We start from the raw sequence: 22,384 nt of genomic DNA on the forward strand, positions 1-22,384 counted from the left end.
ACAATAATACCACAACAACAGGTATATGTGAGGTTCTATCTTGATCTTTTAAGAGTTGACAACTCAGGTATTTAAAAGGTATGTTGTGACAATCTTCAAAGGACTTGATAATAATCTATTTAACAAACACCTTAAACTACAAAATTTGCAGGACGTTGTCAAGTCAAATAGATAGATTAGGGTTTCAACACCAACTTTTGAAGCAAAGAGTTAATATCAATTGACATGATAAAATATCCAGCAAAAGAAAACTTCAATTCAATCTCAATCCCGACACTACCTAAGCAAAAAGGAAATTGAAAAAATTGACATGTTAAAACCATTTAACAGTTACAAATCACCCGATAATACATTGAAAAACACTACAATTTCACAAGTAAAAGACCAAGCAAGAAAATTTCAGATCCATCATCTAAGATTGGACCAGAACAAGTCAATAAACTAAAATCCAAGGAAAATTATACAAATCCGAGCAAAATAGACCTGCTCAGATATCAATAAATTGTCATGCTCCAAGTGGGTCTTCATGGTCATAAGCATGGAATGACATATTTGATCACCAAATGACAATTTCTTTGACACCTGCTAGGTCAAAATCAACTATGCCACAAAAAAGAACCGAAGAATTTCAAACTGATTATTTTCATAACTTCCATTTTCAAAAATTAAGCAAGCTGTAAAAATAAACCAGAGAAAAATCCAAGTTTCATAGCCAATCACAAAGTTTACATCACTAGCGACATATTAAAAGAAGCACTAACAAGCAAGTGAAGTAAAAGAAACACGAAGAAACGTGATATATAAAACCCCAAACTACTAGATAGAAAATAGGTCGTAGAAGCTTGAAATACTCAAGAAGTCTACAACATGTCCTCATGTATGCTTCAACGCATGCATGCCTGCCAAAGTTAGCAACACGTCACACTCACCAATGTGACTATTATATGACAGGTGAGTGGTAATAAGACCAATATAACTGCTACAATGATCTAGAAATCATCCCAATAGGCCCAAGACCACAAATATAATCAACATCCTGTATAAACATCAACATCCACAAGAAAGTCAATCAATGCAAGTTATGTCCTATGTCCATGTTCAAACCTATTGTATTGTCCCACAAATATAGCATAGAATACCTCAAGTAGACGACCAAAAAAAACTGCATGATCAACCCAGGCTATATATTAGGGTATGATAATAATGGCATAAATTAGTAACACCTAATTAGCATGCAAGTACATTATAATTTAGAAATGACCTACTCAAATTGCTATATATGAAATCCTCTAGTGTGATGGGCACCCAAAAAAACAAGTAGAACATGTAAATTTAAGCAATACAAACAAAAGAGTGATAAGTTAATATAAGGATTTCAAAAGGTTAGGTACTCTGAGACACGATTACCCCATCCTCATGAATCTTCCAAAGTCCATGAAACAGAGAAGAGAACTCACCTCCTATATGCTGTGATTACGGAAATTAATGTCAAATAGACCACTAAAGATTGGAGAATAAGGCTTCCTTCTACAAAATGTTGTTGCTCACTCAGGGCTGATGAAGAATATGGACAGGGAGGGAACGTGTGTATTTCCATAAAAAGAAAAAGTTCATACAACCACAACGGGAGTGGATAGACACCACGTTTCTCTCTGTTCCTCTCTCTCCCATTTCCCATATTCAACCCCTATAACCACCTTAGACTGCAAATACCACTAGGCACTCACTTCAAACTGTAGAAATTGTTTTTCTGGACACAATTATAGGGAGTAAACAGTTTTATCAAAATTGAAATTTTCAGTGATCTCTTAAGATGTATCAAAGTTCACACTGCATATCAGCTTTTTTTTCTTGGAATCTTGCTTGACTAATGTCATCCAGTCATATTTGATATGTTAAGTTAGTAAATTGTATTTGCAAGACAAAACTAGCTTTGTTTGTGTAAGCACTTTTTGGTTTTGGTACTCTCCTTTGTTTACTGATGAACATTAACACTACGTACAAAATTCAAGCATGTGATTTCGTATTGCTTCTTTATTCTCTACAAGAAGCTCAAGTCATATTAGTTTCCTACTCTAAGGAACACCTGGTTAGTTGTAAGTACACTAGAAATAGATAATCTACTTATGTCTTATGGGAAAGTTTGATCAACTGTAGTAATCCACTACTAACAAATCCACTTAGAGTCAAGGTTAGACTTTTGGATTTAAAATCAGGACAGAAATTACAGCTTATTCATGCATATGGGAAATTGTAATATAGACAAAAAAAAACAGAAACTTAAAGAAGAATTAAGTATCAAAATGAAGAAGAAAGCAGCACTTTCAAGTGATAGGGTTTCACCTGGTCGAAAGAATAGCACACAACAAAGAAATTAGATTGTCCACAAGTGGACTGATAATATCTGAAGGATCACTTGATAAAGCAAAAAAACCTAAAGTTGCCTGTAAGATGTTATCATAAATTCAGAACAACAAACTTAGATAAGGACAAGGTCAAAGGACTGGTGAAAATAAAACACCTCTTAAGCAAGCTACCTTCAGAACACGGTTTCTGGCTTCAACTGGCAATCTTGGCTCCACTAAAACCAAAGTCTTACATGCACTCAAAGCAAGACTCTGCAAAAGAATTGACTCAAAAATCTCCACATAAAGGAGGGCAAAGACATCTTTATTAACCCTATAATGGAAACTCCTGTCCGATGAGAAAAAAAGCATCCACCTGAGTATGAAGATGCTCAGTACTTGAATCAACCAACCCCTCATTCTCATCTCTTCCCATCAATGTCAGGACATAATCAAGCATTTGATCTCTCCGTTTCAAAGGGAATGAAATGCCCATTTCAGCAGCATTGATGACAGCACGACCTGCACAGGAAGTGATAAAGTCAAATAATATTATACAATGTACAAACCATGGGTTGAAATGCTATTCCGTGCCGCTCGGCACGGACAATTTTTACCGTTCCACCGATCGGCCAAAATCGGCACAGGAGGCGTCCCCGTCTCGGCGGCGCCGGAGGAGACGTGGGACGCCTCCGGCGGCATCCCACGACGCCTTCAACACCGAAGGCATTGCACCCAACGCCTTCTGCGTCGCCGAAAGCGTCTGACGACCCTGCCAGCGTCACCGGACGCTTCCGGCGACCCTTCCAGCACTGCCAAATGCCCCCCCGAGAGGATCGTGGGCGAATGATCGCAGGCGTCAAGCAATCTTGCGTCTGCGAGGTTTTTTCTTTTTTAATAATTAATTATTTTATTTAATTAATTTAAATAATTCCTAAGGAGGATATGTGATATTTCGAAGAAGTTTTGATAAAACCTAATTAAATTATCCTAATAAAATATATAAAAAATATATTTAAAATTTAAATAAATTTTATTAATTAATATTCTGAAAAAATAATGTTTTAAATTTCATTTAAAATTTTAAAAAATATATAATAATTCTTATTTATATTCTAATATATTTTTTATTATTTTAAATTTTATTTAAATTTTTTAAAAAATTCTAAAAAAATTTAAAAAATTCAAAAAAAATTAATAAATTATATTTATATTCTGATATTTTTTTATTATTTTAATTTTTTTTACTTAATATTTGTTTACTATTTAAAATATACATTATTTAATCAACAATTAATTAAATGAATAAATAGTTAATTTATATTATTATTATTATTATTATTATTATTATTATTATAATAGATAGTTCCATTTTAATTTGAATTATTGATATATTAATTCTATTTAAATAAAATTATTTTTAATTATTTTTTCTAACAATATTAAATTATTAAATAATGGAGAACTTATAATAAATCAATATATAACTTATTTTTATATACACCATAAACATATTTATCTTATAATTACTATATATAAATAAAAAAATACCGAAACTATATCGGCACGGCACGATACGATACCGAAACCATATCGTTCCAGTCTAAGACCGGAAGCTCGGCACGGGTCGAAATTTTAAACCTTGGTACAAACAAGTTTTACTAATAACAAGAACGAAAAAGTTGAAAATGCCCAAACTGAGTATATGAAAGAGTAAACAAAAAATAAAATTTGCACAGGGAAAAAGAAGGAAATATTTGACAACGGTGTGGCTGCAGGAAAAAAAACAATTACAGCAAATTTTCACATTAATTGATCTAGGATAAGTTCAGATGAACTTTTGTGGTTCTTGACCTAGGAACATGTGTTGCAAATGTTTTCTACTGACCAACACATCATTGGGATTCTGGTATTAATCAGACTTATAAGCATAGAAATAAAAAGGCAAGCATAAATAGTGGTCCCTGGAGGGATTCTCGTATTTGAGACCTAATCTTCAAACTGGCTCCGGCATAACCTAACCCAAAGAAATCTAGAATCTACTTTAGTAAAATTGCTCTAGTGTTGACAAACCTGGTTTTCAGGAGACAACATAAGTAGCAAGTACATGAATTATTAGGCCCTCTTAGCTCTTTTGTCATCACATATTGCTATTCTTCCTTCCAGATGAACCTATTGGCCGTTTTTTAATGCATCTTTCTTAAAGTGCTAGGCATAGAAAGTCTAGCTTTTACTAAATGGCCAATACTTTGAATATCAAAACAATGAACATTCAAGATCTCACACCACCAAATTCTAGCATTTACATTCATGGAATCCATTTTAGCTAGTTAAAGACTAAAGAAGTTCATTAGGCTCATCTTCCTACTATACTTAATAGATGTTTGACCTGCTCCAAAATCTGAATATCCGTCAAAAATCAATCATACACCTAGCTGCTTATATGATTGTCACGCCTAGCAGTGGAAATTTTAAATTTGGCATAGGAATAAATGAATAATGGTTAAACAAACACTTGATAGGGAAGCCCTTGTCAAACTTGAGGTTAAAACTGAACTCAACTTCAAACAAGTATAGTTGAAAGAATCATGCCATTGTTTTGTATTTTCCTGGCCAAAGTTATCCAAAATCCTGTGAGCAAAGGAGATTCTTGCTATTTCTTAGAAATCCAAGTCTCTGATTGATTTGAATATTGTCAAGTGAAAGTTAACAGTGAGTTGATGTGTTCTCCATTAATTAAGTTAGATTATCAACGTGAACAAAAAAATATGAATGCCCCAATCACTTGTTTCTTGGTTCAGAGGGCAAATATGGATCATGTTATTAGAAATGATAAGAATAGGACACTCAGATCCACAGCAATTGTTTTGATCAATTAGTTAGACATATAGGCTCTATATGCATGGGTTTTAATTGTCTTTACACAACTCCCTTTATTCAATGTCTCCTATGTTGCTTGTCACGAAATACACTTCCAAGTTCCACCACTACAAGCCCTTTGTTCCATAGTATTTTTGCTGCCCAACCATGCTATCAAGTATCAACCACCCTTCTTCCAAGACCAAATGTGTTCTAATTGTGACCAAGGTCCCCATCCAATTTTGGGTAATATCTCGACCATGTGCTGAAATCTCATTAAAAAACAAAAAAAAAAAACAATTAGAATCACTCTGGTTTATGGTGGCAATTGCTCAAATCGAGTGTATCGAGTGAGAAATAAAAGGAATCAATGGGTTTAATTTGAAATTAGGCGATTTCACATTCAAATCTTGTTTTGATCCAATGATCCCAGTCGATAGCAGTAGTTGAGGAGAAGAAATCAAAGAGATATATGAGAAAGAGAAGAACTATACAAAGCATATAATAGTTGCATTCCGCTTTGTTGGGATTGCTTGCAGAAACCCAACTACGTCAGATGCTGGCAATTTCCTCAATGCATTTGTATGTCTAGGACGAAGAAGAGATCTTCTTTGTGTGGGGAGCCAAGGAGTAGATCCACAAGTTTTGTCTTCTCCAGTCCAAAGGATAATAAAAATATATTTCCCCTCATTGATGTAAAAAGGATTAATTTATTAGTTTTTTGAAACATAAAGTGTACAAGGCTGTAATTTAAATTGAATATGTAATAAGTACAATTGTTAATAATAATAAGATATGTTTTAATAGTAAGCATAATTGTTACTAAATAATAAGGTAGAGTTTAATGGTAAACATAATTGTTAATAAATAATGTGCTAGGGTTTAATGGAATGATACCATATTAGGGCAGCCCGGTGCACGAAGCTCCCGCTATGCGGGCCCCGGGGAAGGATCCATTGTATGCAGTCTTACCCTACTTTTTGCAAGAGGTTGTTTCCAGGATTCGAACCCGTAACCTTTTGGTCACAAAGCAACAACTTTACCGTTGCGCCAAGGCTCCCCTTCCAATGATACCATATTAGTCATTAAGAAATATGCAATAAATATGCGATCATTATTAATAGTAAAAGATACGAAATTTGATGATTTGTAATAAGTGATGAGCATTTGATAATGATAACAATGATTATCAATACTTATATAACTAATTTTGATTAATGTTCTAAATTGTAATATCATCATTAATATTTAAATAATTATATACAATAATAAGATAATTAATATTACTTGGATGATACACAAATAATAATATCATAAACTATATCTTCTTTAACAATTGATATTTCATTATTATTCATATAGACAATATTTACATCAATCAAGTTCTATTTGATTACTGCTAGAAATAAAAAAATTATTGTTCAATTATGTAATCTGTTGTAAGATTGATTATTCAATATAATCTTCTATTTTAAGATATCATCAACTTGTTTTGTTCTTCTAATTTTCTTTACTTTCTTATCTTCGAATCTCATGGACACTACCAATCTAATATGGTCAATACCTAAATGTTTGGAACTTCTGTAACAAAATCACTTTAAAAAAAATGGAGAACAGGTAGAAATTCTATGTCAAACCCAAGATCACCTAATAGATCAATTGCAGTTATAACAGCTTGCTTTGCAGTAGGATGCTGAACATGAAGAAGACGTGAAAGCATATTGGTTCCCTGTAATAAAACAAGAAAATAGATATCTATTAGTTGAAACAATAAAAGAAGTGCATTGCCAAATAACTGATAAAACCATTTCATTAATGGTATATCATGTTTCATTAATGGTTTATAATGTGCAGTAAAAGAAGTCAAATCATGTTTCAATCAAGTGAGAAACCCAGACCCCATCCCTATGTATGGTTCATCATAACATCAAAATCAGTTTTCAAACAAGTAACAATCAGAGATCATACCACTAGTGCATTTATTCTAGCCTCAATGACTGTTGAAGGAGCATATCTAGCAGCATAACCATACATTAGTGCTAAAGCTGCATATGTATCATCTGCATCCTCCAAAACTTTACCAAAAAAGTAGGACAAAATCCTACAAAAATTTTAGAGAAATGAGATTATTGCTAGGATTCTCACAGAATAATTATTAGAAAACTTAACAAAAATTGCAAATAACAGTGAGAACCTCAAACAGTTGAGGCTAATTTAGGTTTGTTGAGGTTCAGGTTGAATAAAAAAAGAATAAATATTTAGACTTGCAAAAAAAACAATAATTAGAACCATGGTCTCCACTATTTCTGACACAAACATTGGTTGGGCAGGACCAAGACAGTACTAATATAACAGGTAGAATTAATTCTAAGCCATATTGCAGGGTATAACCATATGACCAGTGCAAGAAGTACTAGTCCTTAATGAAATCATATCTATCAGGCAGTAACTGAGGCATATAATTAAGAATTTATAAGATTGCCTAAATAATTTAGAATATGAACCACAACTTGATAACCTTGCTTTGAATAACACCCTGTGCAAACAGACGAAACACATCAAAAACACAATACAGTGTACCTTTGGAATCTGCTATGTCCAACATTGTCTAAAATAAGCTTTAACTTTTCCAAAACAGTATCGAGATGAGAAGCAGCAATCTGCAAGAAGCAAAATCTTGCGATTATAGAATAATTCACAACAATAAAATAATACAATTTTGCTTAATCAACATACCAGTCCCATCCCTTTAGCAAGTCCAAGCCTATTTACAGGGACAGAGATGTTTGCACGATCATACATCCACTCTATCTTTCCATGAACATATATCCTATCATCAACTTTTTGAAGAAGCATTCCAAGACATCTGTCAAATAAAAGGATCACTAAATTCTTGAGTATCATAACAAACTTTTACTAGATAACTTGAACTGGAGATCTAAACAGTTTGGAAGTCCCAAATGTCTTCATGAACATTCTCAACTTTGAAGGACATCCATCCCATCAATGATGATTGCATATAGTCCTCACAGTTTATTGTAGATAAAACTGAACTGTGGAATGATGGGATCCTCTAGATTTGTACCTATGAAGGAGAGCCAAATGCTCATCATCATCATCATAAAGGGCATACTGTCTTGCAAAAGCATTGCCCAAAGAAATGATCCATTCATTGTCTTGGACAACATCCAAAGATACAGCTAAAAACTGCAAAAACACAAACTCAGCCAAAGTTGTAGAATTAATATGAAAAAGAAAATTAAAAAAAAATTGTAACAAATTATATGAGACTACCACTTAAATTGCTTGCGATTGCATAAGGTGCTTGATTAAGAAAAGAAATATGTTGATACAAAAACCAATTTACATTAAATTCCAAGCCCATAAACAAAAGAAAAGGCTGGAAATACGATATATCACCAAAAACAATGATCTACAAGCAGAAAAGCTTCCAAATTGACACTTACATTGACTATCATGTCATCCCAAGTCTCTTGATAAGACAAATCCTGCCTCAGATCATCAAGATCACTTATATATGCCTTCATTTTTGGAACCTAGTACTTGCCAAAAGAAATACTTCATAAGATGCTTCCCAGAACCAATCTCCAACAAGGTGATAATAAGAATACTCTAAAAAGTTTGTGAGGAAATTTTTTCCAAATTTCTTCTAAAAAACAAACTGGTTCTGAAAATGTGTGGTAAGTGAAGAAAAATAGATGTGCTCAAAATGTTCAAAATGAATGAAATTTGTTCCCATTTCTAGGGAATGACTTTTGCCCTTTGTGTAAAGTAGTGATAATAAAACATGCTCTTTTAACTTATCTTTAATTTCCAGATTCAATTTTTTTCCTTAGAAAATAAAGACTGAAAAGGAAAATAGAAAAAGGAAACAAAACCTCCAGATGTTAAAATTGTGAAAAAAAAACACCAAACTAAAAATTTGCCAATATGCACATTTCAAACGTGAAATCTTAAAGAAGATAAAAGTATAACCACTTGGAGTCCACAAGGAAACTTAAGCTTTTGCACAGAACATAAGAATATATATTTAAACACATGTTTCCGAAATCTGGATAGGCTAGCTAAGAATATCTAAGTATTGATGGTAGCAAGCCGAATTGCTGAAATCTAATATGAAAATTTTAAAATGAAAACAACAACAACAACCAAATCTTATCCCACTAGGTGATCGGTTATATGGCTTCTTCTATGTCATTGAGCTCTATCCCCTACTATATCATCATTTATATTTAAATAAATTTTGTATTGTTTTATTGTTGCTAACCAAGTCTTCTTTGGTTTTCCTCTTCCTCGTTTTAAAATGAAAAATGAAATAAAATTATTACACATGGCATTATAAAAGATTTTTCAAAAATCCTTCGAAGAATATATTTTATGAATCATTAAAAGGCTAATTATTAATAATACATTAGATAATAGCATTCATAGATTAGATTAATAGCAGATAATATAATATCATAAATATCAATTTTTATCATTATATTAAAAATATCATATATTATGAAAATGAAAGATAACTTTTTAGCCGATATCTATTAGCTGATTTAATAACAAAACGTAGTTATTAATATAGGTTATATCTATTAGCTAATTCAACATTATCTGAATGTTACACATGTTTCTGCTAGCTAACACTGTATCTCTTTTGTTTTTATATATGATCTCATCTTTCAGTACAAGATGCTTGTTCTCTATTTTTCATGTCTATTGCTTTTGCTGCAAATTTGTAGTTTTCCTCTTTGTTCTTTCTTTTGTTCTAATCCACAGTCAAACATTCAAACCTCCATGAAATTAGTAGATTAAGATTGCCCAAAAGGGCATGAACGACATTTCCAACAATTACTAGATTCCTTATATATAGGCAAATTCTGGACTAAGAGCATGCAGTTAATATTGACATGAGATTGCCAACAAAAGTAGGTGTTACCATTCTAAGACAACGATTTCCAGCAATGAACCTTATGAAAAGCTTTCTCATGCTGTTTGTAAATCTATTGGGTATATGGAACATCAAATTACAATAAAAAAAATCTTCACATAACCAAACTTGGTCCAATTTCCCACATATATTATTTTTGTATGATCATTTCTATGGCATCCAAATAATAACAATGATAAGTGGTATATTGCATTCATCACACAAAATGTTAAATCGAAAAGTCAATAGAACAGGCAAAAATGGCTATCTTCTTGAATGACAGTCAGAAAATGATGATGACTGTAAAACCCATTTAAAGAATACCTTACAAGTTCTATACCTCATCATGCCAAAGAAAACTGAGGTTCTTGGGGAACAAAGGTACTAAATAGCACAAGACCTGCAAACAATAGCAACCATAGATAAGCTTAGTGACCATGGTATATAGACATTAGACAATATAGCTGCTCCACAGATATTACATTTTTTGTCATACACAATCAAGCAATCCCATGACCCGTGTCTTTGTTAATAATAAGATCTCAGCAACAATTCACCAGATACAATATGTTATTGATCTTGCATACCAAACTTGACAAATGACATAAAAAGGGTATGTAGGCTAGAAATTTTTCATTTAAAAATATATATATACAGCCTTGTAAGATTATTCTTACATCTGCGACCTTGATCAGCTAAGGACAATGATGGGGGTAAATAACAAAAATCAATGGTTTTTGCATAATTATAATTTGAAAATATAATGTATTTACTTAATAATCTTCATAAGCCTTATATGCATCTTCTAACCCCTGTTTCAATCACTGCTAGCATAACTGCTGCTACCTTTACAAAGCTCATACACAACATGATGGTTTCATTCTGGTCCACCATTTTATCACGAAACTTGGCTTTTGTTTTTTCTTTTATGCCAAATCTTACCTTGACAGCCAGCCTCATCAACCAAAAAAAAGAGAGCGATAGGTTGAATCTTATTCAAAAAGTGTCAGCCGAATTAAACAGGTTGATGGTGCATGTGTTAGGTTGCAAGTGTTAAAGAATTACTGAATAAGACATGAAATTTACAAACGGAATGGATATTTGATATGTTAATAAATCAAAGAATCATTACTTTCAAGTAAGCATGTAGTTATTAATAGTTTCAGTTGATTCAGCATGCAAAAATGCTGGATAATAGCTACTTTGATATAGGAAGCTTGTTCAAACTGTTTGTTATAATTCATAAGAAGTAAATCAGTTGCCAGATGCGCAAAGTAGTAGTAGAAACTGACCGTCAGAATTTGAGTCGCCAGTTGCTCCCTTGCAAAAGGATCATGCATAAGCACCATTAAACGAGCAAATAGATCCTGCACAGAACAATAGTGCAACAGCTAATAAGGATTACAAAGTAATTCGGATATGTTTAGCAACTAGCTTTACCACAGAGCTAGGAATATCATTTGAAGTGTTGAATTCACAAGACAATGGACTTGTCTGGAATGATCTGTGCCTACCCAACTCAGTTATGCACTTGCAAACCTGCAAGGTCATAAATTTAAGATAACAGATAGCACTGTATTGCCAAATCTGTAAGTAACTAGCAAATAAGTAGGTGTAATCTGACATCATGACTGAAAACTCCAAGGAACTGAATGAAAAAAAGGACAAGTTCTGAAGCATCAGAAATTCTACAAGGAAAAAAATGGATCACATACTGTTGCAACTGCGCCAGTATACTTTTTAGACAAAAGCATCCTCAAGATGAAAGGCCAAAGTACATGCTGTAGAACATTGTAGACAATGGATCATCACAAATAAAAGTGGAAGAAATGTAGGAACCTCAAAGAAGTAAAACCATAATAAAAAAATTGAAATTTATTTAGCAAATATGGTTCACATCCAAGTGAAAAGTGTTGAAGTAATACTAATCCTCTTATACCTCCATCTCAGGAATGGTGATAGCTAGTAAAAGGAGACCTTTTCCACAGATTGCCCTTAATTCAGATGGACTAACTGGATCAATCATTGCCTGAAAATTTGGAAGATGTTAAAATACCAGATGACAATTAAAAAAAGAAGCAAGCAGTATTAAATTACAATACAAGCTTAGCTCAAATTAAACCTTCTTATTCTGAAATGCCTGGAACGGGATGCTTTTAGAAGAGGTTTCCTCAGAAGCCTTGTGCATTCTTATTTCATGATCTGATATAGCACAATGGCGTACAAAGTACTCCACAAAAAGTTGGGCCGGAGGTCCAATCAAGTAACAGTGCGAAGCCATGACAACAATTAACTGACAGAACAGCAATTTGCATGATGAATATTTGACTGAGTAGAAATAAAATCTAAGTAAATAATTGAATTAAATATAAACAGAGGAGGCCGGAGTAGGGAGCACCTCTGTAAGTGCTTTTCTAACTCCTAAACTTTGCTCATCTACCAACAATTTGACGACTTCAATAAGTGATGATCTTTTTCCATGCCAAGCTTCCAACAACCTAGATGGTTTAAAATTGTGGAAAAGATGTGTTATGGAATTTCAGTCTTGAAACCAAAAAGCTGAGTCATTCCAATCCAATGTCTTTCCAACACAAAAAATTTCAAAATGCCGATTTACTGTAAAATAGCATCCAGGTTAGGGATCATAAAAACTTCAGAGAACATGGATAGAGAATGCTATTTTCACAGGGAAATAGTTTGGATTGGTGAATTGCAAAAAAAATACCATTGCATAAAAAATTAACTTGATTAAACTAGACCTGGGAAGTAAATGCTTTATTGCACAGAGTGCTCCAATCATTGGTAGTTCCTCATTTGATTGACATTTCTGAAATATAAGGAAAAGGAAAGCTGATTAGAGACTAAGAAACTATATTGCTTCCAGTGGCTCAGGGTAATGATGAGGGATTTTTTGCATGATACGCATTACTAATTTAATTTCCAGTAGCTTCAAGAAAGGTTGGGCTTAGGATTGAGTATGTTGAATTTGATTATTTAACTATTTGTCCCAAAAGCTTGAGCTATTAGGAAAGAAGTATTTACATTAAAAATTCTCCCTTTCATGTGTGAGTAGATATAATTCCTTGATTGGGTCAACCCCTACACATGCATAGATGAGAAAACATATTTTGACACCAGTAGCTTTGAACCCTAGACTTCTTGCTTTGATACACTGTTTTAGGCAAATACAAAGTTGATAGGAAAAGAACTAATATTTTTAAATCCGGTATAAAATCCCTTCAATATCTGAAAGTTATTCTTTATAATCCAGATCAAATATATTTTTGAGTAGAAGATAGTCAAAAAAATAATTGAAGCAACCTTGAGATGGATCATTTCCAAGTTGTACAATTTTGTAATTAAGCTTTCCTATTGACAATTACATCAAGTGTGTTTCAGAAATCTAAGTAGTTCAGAAGTTTTATCTTCATAAAATTGCAATATTAAACCTATTTTACAAGTATAAGAAGGGTTGGAATTCAAAGACTATGATTTTCGGATATCAAATAGTACAAGAATTAAATCAGTGAATCATGAGAATAATTATTTTTATTGCCAGGTAAGTTTCATATCTCCTAACTCTAATTTTCGTAATAATATCTTCTACAACCATGTTTGGAAGCATTGCCTCAAAAAATACATTTGTAATTTGCAAAAGCAGGTTCCTTTATGCACTAACAACCTCGAGGAAGAATATGCATGTCGCCACTTGAGGTGAGGAACCCAGAAACCAGAATATTTCTGTTATTTTCTTTCTGGTTCACAGTGAAACTAAAAATGAGCACTATTGCATTGAAAGAAGGCACGGTGACTAAATTTTTGTTCAACACTATCAACTTTCACAAAATGTTGTCACTTACCAGATTAATTGAAGCCCTAATGATTATAATTCTACTTTATTGCCTTTAATTTTATGACATTGAAAGAAAATTGTGTTCTGATTTAGATTATGTTACATGTTAAATGATTCCATAAGGTCCTTCCCTCGATCTTTAATGGGGTTGAATAATGTATGAAGACCAAAGCTTACAAGTTTCATTGTACAAACCAGTTTCATCCATGAGTTAAAGTTTCGTAGGTGTTTTGTGATATGTCAATTATCCAAAAAAAGTACAGCTATTTAGATCTAAAGGCAAAAAAAAATGATACGGAAACTATTTATTTTTATTGTTAGCCAACAATAAAAGAGAATTCGAATTTAAAATTGGACTCACATTCAGAAGGAAGGCACAGAGATCATCAGGGTATACCAAGCCAATCACAAGAAAACAATGTTGAATTTCATTATAAGTCTGAAAATGAAAATATACTGATTAACTTCCAAGTTCAAAAATAAAAGGTTCCATGTTAAATAAATAAGACAAAAAAAGAATTGAATAAGAAAAGTTGTACTCCATCAAGAGAGCTTAACAAATTTATTAGCAATCATGAGAAGCAAGAAAAACTGCATTTTCATAGAATTTCTGAGAGTTGAATCATGCAGGCATGTAATTAATCAAGAAATGGAATGTAGCAGAAATTCCACGTTGGCTACATTGAATCTTATTCCTCCATTGAGCTTTATCAAACACAATATCACTAGTAATATTCAAACTAATTAAATATTTTTTACATTAACAAATATTCTTTTTGCTCTCCCTCTGCCTGTTAAACAAACATTCCACTTGTAAATTCAACTCTTACAACTAGAATTGGTTATCTTTAAACATCTTCATGTTATCAAGGTTTACAATCTCAAATCATGCTAAAGTTTTAGTTCTACTACTTCCTAGTTCGTTGCCTTATATGAGAATGTCACATGCTTCAACTATCGCTATCCCTCCCTCTAGTGTTATCACATGTTTCACCTAGTGCTAGATTGATATGCACCTGTTGTCCAACCACAACCAGATCCTACTGCTAGAGAGGGTCATGGGAGTGGTGAAGTTCCATATTAGCTGTTACGAACATTGAGGTCGTCAAATATGTTCCAAGTGTGCTTTTAAAGGAAAACATAATAGTGAGCAACTTAATAAGTCATTCTTTTATGATTTAAATATTTTAAACGACATAGAACAAGTACCTAAAACAAGTTATAAAATCCAAAAACCAAAAGATAACTGTAGTCATCTCTGTGACGGACTCACATAGCTTGCTGAGATTTCAGATCACATGTTTCATAGCATGAGGAAAACATTGAAAAATATTTGTGAGATTTCAGAAAAACCACTAAGATCCAAACTACAATATGCTTGGTTATATGAGAATTGTAAAGTGTCAAAGACAACCACAATGACTCCTGCTACCATACTGCAATGAGAATCTCTTGAAGTTGAACAGGATAGACCCTGTCTAACGAGCTTATGTACTAACTTGCTAAAAATCAATCCCACAGGAAAAACAAATTGAAGTTAAATAATACAATATTAAGATTGGAAATTTCACTCCCAGACATGATTATTCATCACTAATCAGACATCAAAGGACATACCTTTAGTCCCAATGAAAAATTTGAACTATGAGTTTGGTTGTTGATGCAAGAAATTGGAAGAAGACTGCATAAGATCACAGTAAGTTCCTGCAGGAAAAGCCAAAAGAAACTAACCTCACATTCAATTATGAAAACTAGGGCAAGGAACGTAGATTCAAAAATTTTAGTATTGCAATAAATCCAAATATGCATGTCATAAAATATCTTACTCTATAACAGAACCAAAAAGAAACAACTGTGAAATCTCAACTATTTGGAGTTGTATTAAGTCACTGCTAACTATATTGAGCACAAGGTGGGGAAAAAGTGAGAAAATGGGAGCCCTTAGGAATGAGATGGAGGACGAGGTGGCTGGTGGGAGGAAGGGGAAGTGGGAAGAAACAGATAAGTGAGAGGATTTGTCCAAGTGTAACAGAGGAGCAGGTTGTGGATGATGGATTATAGGAGAGGAAGAAGTGTAGAATCAAGAGGGATGAGAGCTGTATGCATAATTGGTTCTGCTGATGTCATGCCAGAATGACTAGCCAATTCAGAGAGGGTTGTCTTGATACATGCACATCATTGACTGACACATATGAGACTATGGGCATGGAGCATCTTAATTTTGACTTCTTCAAAGAGGAGAATCCCTGTTAGAAGGGCCAGTTTTCTAATAATTATAAATAACTTAGTTAAAACTGGATGTCCACAGTAAGATAAATGTAAAGAGAAAATCAAGCTAAGTTTTACTCTATAGACAGTGGTATAAAAAAAGGGCAGCCTATGCACGAAGCTTCTGTCAATGTGAGTCCTGGGGAAGGGCCTATTGTACGTAGCCTTACACTACTTTGCAAAAGGCTACTTCCGAGACTTGAACCATCTCTAGGTCACATGGAAGCAATTTTACCATTGCGCCAAGGCTCCCCTTCATACTAGTGGTATAAGGTCATGCAAAATCATCATGAATCCTTAGATAAGTAGTACCTCAAAATCAAGTAGGGGAGGGCCATTTTCAGATAGGAGACAAGCGGTGAGAAGATTGTGCAAACTCTGTGTGGCAAGAAAAGCAATCTCTTGATCTTTTCTGTATCTGTGCAAAACAAACATATAATCATATTTGATGTTGTTGGCTCAACACTGCGAAACAATAAAAAGAGAACAATCACATAAATACACTTTACACACAAGTCCAAGATCGTAGGGATAAGCCTAGGTAACCCTGCCTTCAACTGTGAACGGGTAATAAGACCAACCATCTGCCCTAAAGCATCTACTGCAGAAAGTCGTACCTGTGCCAACAGATTCGCAGGTTAAAAAACTGAAAGAAAGATGACTTTTGCCCTCTTGAAATGTTGAGTCATAGAGTTGGGCAATAAAATTACAAACTCCCAAAAAATAAAAAATACAGTATGTGCACTGAACTTCCTGTGTTTGTTTGAAGTGTATGCCTTTTGAATATCAATGTACAAATTTGAACACTTAGAATTTAGATATTATATTCAATAGATACCTTTAGGTCTCGTGAATTAGCCCAAACTCTCAACAGTAATTCAAAAACAGAGTTCATAAATGACCTGAGATACATTAAAATGTCGGGCTGAAAAATGCATCTGATGACTGACAAAAAGATAGAGAAATGATAACATACATGACATCAGTATCAAGAAGCGGATTAGAAGGGAAATCTCCAACATATTGCCAAGCAGCCTGACACCAACATTTGAATGCTAAAATAAAAAAAGAAAGAACCATCAGCCAACCATAAAGCCATCGAGATTGATCAGGTATGTCAAGAAACACATTTTAGTGTGCATGATAGCAAAAAGAATAAATACCATTTGCAAAAACTGGTCGTTGGGCATCCCGCACACTTCCAAGAATAGGTAATACACGCAAAAAAACATCTTTCAAATGTGGAGAGAATTTCAGAGCTTCCCCATGTGACAAAAAAAAATAGAAAGAAAAATAAGTTGAAAATATATAGACACCTAATAAATATAAAAGAAAAAAAAAATGATGCACAAAGAAAATAGATTCGACACCTTCAGTCGTAGCAAAGTCCGCAAGTATCTGAACCATGGATTGCGAAGCTAAGTTAGGTCCAGATAAATGGAGAAAAACTTCCTCCATCATCTGAAATACAAGATTACAACTTGAATAATAAGAAAGCACAAATAATTAAAATAAATGAACAAATGTCAGTAACCTTGTATTAATAATATAAAACTCAAACTACTAAATTTGAATAACAAAACATATCAGTCTCATTCTACGAACCTAGAGATAAACTTAGCTCAATCCAACTACAATTAATAACCAAAACCCACATGTATAACTACAAGACTAACTATGTCATCAAGTACTGGTAAGATTTTTGTGTATCAATTTGTCATGCTTCAAATGCTACTCAACCCAAAAAGTCTGGCCATCTCTACAAGCTCAATGAAGAAAAAGCAAAGGGCCTGCCCCGTCACCACTAGTCAAGGCAAGCAACTCACCAAACTATGTCTAGCCACTTAATTAAGACTTCCTATCTCCAAAATATCACCCCTTCTAGTTAAGACTATTAAATATCATTTGCTCTCTTACAAGCCTTGGAACAAAGGGAAAGGTGCAATTGATTGTTTATCAGCCCAACAGATACCTTATTGCTTGGTCCACCTTTTCTAATGATACTGAGCCGTATGTAAATTTGATCACTCAGTAGCACCATACAAGGCATATCAATAATATGCAGGTCGTCCAGATATTTCAGTTTTTTTTCTTTTATGTCCCTTAAATTTCACACCTTTACCTCTAATTCATTTGACTGGTCTAGAATCCATCAATTATCTTCGAATATATCTATATTATCCCAAGTTATTCACTCGCATTTAATTATATATTGTGGCTACAGTGTATTATAAGTTAATAACACTTTTTTACTTCCATTTCTTTTCAATATTCTCATGGTTGCTATATTAAGCTTTTGCTATCTTTAACTATGGCTATAGTGTGGTATTGTATAACTTTTCATTCTCCGCAAAAGAGCTTAAAGACACAGGATGTCATTTTCTATTCTAATCACTTAACCTTATCTAAATTCCAATATATATATATATATATATAGATAAACAAACTCACCTTATTATCGAATAATAGATAGATTCCTAGGATCTCTCACCCATCTTGTTCAAGCAAGGTTGTAAAAATGATGCAGTCAACCCGCTGCATAGTCATATATGGTATGCAAGGACATACATGTGTGTGTGTGTGTGTGTGTGTGTGTGTGTGTGTGTGTGTGTGTGATGCTTAATATTTATAGCAAAGTAAACTAATCAGCTATAATTCCATAATTCCACATAAAATTATGTGTGTGTGTGGTTGTTAATCATACATGCATTATAAAACACATGATATTGTAATATAGGTTATTAATTCAATTTGCTTTGTCTCAAACTATTTTAATGCACCAGAATTTCAATTTTATAGATCTCTGCACATGAAAACCACATATGGCGCATATGTGAGTCCCATAGACTGTTTGAGCCCACCTGATAAAGCTAGTTGCATATGGCTGATAAAATATGTTATATGAATTGTTTTCCCGTTCACCTAATGTATATGCAGACACCTCAACCATTTTTTAAAAAACATTGTATTTTAAGTGTACCTTTAATGTTTCTATTAGAATTGTATAGTTCAGGGCTAGCAATCATAAAATACCTAACAAAAAATAACAAAAACCCTATACTCAACAAAGTATGGAGCCACAAACAATTCCTTTAGATATCCAAAACCTAACAGATTAAGAAACCTTTAAACAGTAGATGAGCAAACCACCATAGAATAGAAATGACCAAAGTTGACTAATTTGAAGCATCAGAAAAGCAATGAAACATACATACAGACCATTTAACATGTTAAGCTGAACCACTTATATGTTGCTGAATGTTAGTTTATGATAGTTAAACCATTTAAATTTATAAAGCATTTTATTAGCCACAACTTTCCATCTGGTACTAAACTGGTGTGCCATAAAACGTAACTACAGTAAATTTTCAATAGACACTGTGAATAGAAAAAACAGAGTAAACCAGTCTATTAAATACTCAGTCTCACTAAAAAGTTACCAATTCAGGCGCATGGGATCCAATTGAGACAAGTACAGCAGCTGCCGCCCTTTGCCAATCAGCATTAAAATCCTATAATTAAGCAAAAGAAAACAAAAGAATAAATTAACCAGAAGTACCAAAAAAAATGGTACAACTTCAATTTGCTTCTTTAATTATCATCTTTTCTACTAGAGAAGGGTTTTTTCACACTGTTGAAATCATGCATGGAAAGGGGAAAATTATCGTGATCCACTCAAATTTCAAGCATTGAGGAAGCTTCCAATCTGTTATACTATAGTATTGTGATTGTAATGGAGGAGCGAGGAGATTGAATGGTGAATTATATGAGAGATAGTGCCACCAAGTTTTGAGGAAAGATGAGAAGCAATTGGTAGTTTAGGGTTTTAACTTAAGGGAAGTGTATGGGTTTGATGTGTGTTATGTACAAATTTGTAGGGTATGACATTTGATGTTGTTCAGAGTTTAGTTTTGTGGAGTTTTATCTGAATTTACATTTTAGTTTTGGGTGTAAATTTGGGCATTCATTTGCATGTGTTATTTGCATCTATTGATTTAGAGTTGTGGTTTCCCACTTGTTTTTTTGTCAAAATTTAGCAACCTTTTCATGTGTAATTGTGATTAATGTTGTCAATGCACTTGTTGTTAATTGTGAGGTAACATTAGTTTTGTTGTCGTAGCACCTGTGGTAGTTTAGTTGTTATATTCATGTTGATATAGTTTTTAATGCACTTCTACTGATGCTCACAGCTTCTTACATTCCACCTTTGTATAATTTTTCCAACTCCTTACTCCAATTTCGATGAATGTGATGTTGATCACCTACATTTTTAAGGATTGTTGTGATAATATGACAAGAAAAATATCATGATTTGCTCTAACAGTAGTTTCGTATTTATTCATTTGATTACATGTGTGTGTGCTATATCTACCAGCCAGTTAAACCCAGGTGGCACCTGATAGTAACTTAAGAGTTACAACATTCAAAAACTAATGTGGCGAGAGAGAACAATCAAACAAAATAAACCCATTAGCTTTGAGGCATCCATACCTTAGAGGTGATCATCTCTGAGGTAGCTATCTTTGCAAGTTTAACCATATATGTAGAATCGACATCCTTCTGTTCCATTGCCCGAACAGCGCACGCCATTACCAGGAACACTCCAGCCATATTACCAAAACGCTAACCATCAAACAACAAATTTCAAACCAATTCAATGCACGTGATAACAAAACATGGTATATCATTGTTAAAAACGAGAGTCACATACATACCCGGCGCCCTCCTTTTGAGATTGCGACACAGCAATCGATCACTAAAATAGGATTCCTGGAGAGCAAACCATATCAGATTCGAAAAGCAACACACACGCGAAGAAGGATCTATAGCAAAACAAACAAGGGAGGTCGAGTAGTTACAGAGGGGCGATTTCTTTTAGGGATGCCAGAGATGATTCTCTTACGACCGGCGATTCGTCGGCCAAGGACGAAACCAGCACCTGCACTGCTTCTGTCATGAAACGTACGAAGGAGGTCCACAGATCAGTCGAACGTGCGAGGGGGAAACTAGTGGATTAATGACGAGGATCATCTTACCAAGCCCAGGTAGAGAGGCAGAGGAGGACGCCATGGCCGTGGCGGAGGAGTTGGCGAAGCGATCGGAGTCGGAGAAGGACGACGAGCACAGGAAATAAATATGAATTTAATAAATTAAAAACTAATACCAAGAATAATCAATAAATTGAAGGCGGCTGATTGCATAACCCATTTCTTTAAATAGACAAATAAAAAGCATCTAACTGATCCTGACCGTCGCCTTCTACCATGGGATCAAGCTCAGCCGATCATTTTGTTTGATTTCGCCTCCATGCCCAGTATATTCCGACAGTCAGATGAAGAAAAAGGATAAAGATTGTACGAAATTTGGCATTGTGTTCTTCATTTACTTTGTCTAAATGGAAAGGAAAGGCCAATTTCCTTACTCCGATGTCAGATCCGGGCAGCCAACAACAATTACCTTCTTCTTTCGTCCAGTGTTTCCTCCGGTGCCAAATCCGACGAACCAACTTCCTTCCGTGTTAGCCGGTCAATAGCCCGCGCGATCGGCGAGCTCATTAGGCAAGCTTGCGGTCGCGGCGGGGCAGCCGTGAGTGGCGATCGTTGCCAGGCCGTCTCGAGCTCACGACCGAGGCTTAGGCCACCGTGAGCCCGCGGTTGCGGCCAGGCCGCTTGAGTTGCAGCAAGCTGCTGCGAGCTCGTGGCAATGCCGGACGCGAGTTCCTCTCCCTTGTTTCCCTTTTCGTCCTTCATTCTTCCCTGATTTTTTGCTCAACTATAATCGAGCTCGTATTTTGAATTTATTTAATTATTTAAACTTTTATGTTTTTTTATTTAATTGGTTAATTTGATATTGTAAAGTTATTTGTTTAATTTAAACCTTTTGTTGTTTTTTTTATAAACTTGATTTAAAAATTGTTGATAAATACAAATTATAAATTTTATTTATGAATATTATTAATAAATATTGATGCGGTGATAAGGAGAGATCCACCTTAGGAAAGGTCTTCGTCATAATGGAGATCAAAGTCAAGGTGGTCGACGACTCCTATCATAGGCCGGGTGGGCAAGTGGTTCGCCCGACTGAGATATGAAAAGTTCGATCCGACATCATCACTAG

General features: G+C 34.0%; 1 protein-coding gene across 8 annotated transcripts in view; it reads right to left on the reverse strand.

The window, feature by feature from the left end:
• The window catches only part of LOC122045948 (protein SHOOT GRAVITROPISM 6-like), a 36,532-nt gene extending 14,491 nt beyond the window's left edge, over positions 1 to 22,041 (reverse strand). For 4 of the 8 annotated variants that reach the window (XM_042606393.1, XM_042606395.1, XM_042606397.1 and 1 more), the window contains exons 1-30: positions 21,304 to 22,041; positions 21,127 to 21,217; positions 20,983 to 21,037; positions 20,759 to 20,890; positions 19,708 to 19,779; positions 17,638 to 17,728; positions 17,431 to 17,526; positions 17,244 to 17,322; positions 17,106 to 17,169; positions 16,781 to 16,884; positions 16,580 to 16,685; positions 15,617 to 15,703; positions 14,361 to 14,438; positions 12,906 to 12,973; positions 12,545 to 12,644; positions 12,269 to 12,439; positions 12,086 to 12,175; positions 11,862 to 11,927; positions 11,587 to 11,685; positions 11,439 to 11,513; positions 10,487 to 10,546; positions 8,672 to 8,761; positions 8,290 to 8,411; positions 7,941 to 8,070; positions 7,785 to 7,864; positions 7,173 to 7,305; positions 6,852 to 6,933; positions 2,722 to 2,867; positions 2,538 to 2,618; positions 2,344 to 2,444 (exon numbers count right to left, since the gene is read on the reverse strand). In XM_042606393.1, the coding sequence (XP_042462327.1) occupies positions 2,344 to 2,444; positions 2,538 to 2,618; positions 2,722 to 2,867; positions 6,852 to 6,933; positions 7,173 to 7,305; positions 7,785 to 7,864; positions 7,941 to 8,070; positions 8,290 to 8,411; positions 8,672 to 8,761; positions 10,487 to 10,546; positions 11,439 to 11,513; positions 11,587 to 11,685; positions 11,862 to 11,927; positions 12,086 to 12,175; positions 12,269 to 12,439; positions 12,545 to 12,644; positions 12,906 to 12,973; positions 14,361 to 14,438; positions 15,617 to 15,703; positions 16,580 to 16,685; positions 16,781 to 16,884; positions 17,106 to 17,169; positions 17,244 to 17,322; positions 17,431 to 17,526; positions 17,638 to 17,728; positions 19,708 to 19,779; positions 20,759 to 20,890; positions 20,983 to 21,037; positions 21,127 to 21,217; positions 21,304 to 21,337 (2,783 nt within the window). In that variant the 5' untranslated portion in view covers positions 21,338 to 22,041. The remainder of the gene's footprint in view (positions 1 to 2,343; positions 2,445 to 2,537; positions 2,619 to 2,721; positions 2,868 to 6,851; positions 6,934 to 7,172; positions 7,306 to 7,784; positions 7,865 to 7,940; positions 8,071 to 8,289; positions 8,412 to 8,671; positions 8,762 to 10,486; positions 10,547 to 11,438; positions 11,514 to 11,586; positions 11,686 to 11,861; positions 11,928 to 12,085; positions 12,176 to 12,268; positions 12,440 to 12,544; positions 12,645 to 12,905; positions 12,974 to 14,360; positions 14,439 to 15,616; positions 15,704 to 16,579; positions 16,686 to 16,780; positions 16,885 to 17,105; positions 17,170 to 17,243; positions 17,323 to 17,430; positions 17,527 to 17,637; positions 17,729 to 19,707; positions 19,780 to 20,758; positions 20,891 to 20,982; positions 21,038 to 21,126; positions 21,218 to 21,303) is intronic. The other 4 variants (XM_042606392.1, XM_042606390.1, XM_042606391.1 and 1 more) reach the window with 4 other exon arrangements.
• Positions 22,042 to 22,384: the final 343 nt, after the last annotated feature.

The sequence above is a fragment of the Zingiber officinale genome, chromosome 2B (genome assembly GCF_018446385.1).
Source record: "Zingiber officinale cultivar Zhangliang chromosome 2B, Zo_v1.1, whole genome shotgun sequence".
NCBI classification, from domain to species: Eukaryota; Viridiplantae; Streptophyta; class Magnoliopsida; order Zingiberales; family Zingiberaceae; genus Zingiber; species Zingiber officinale.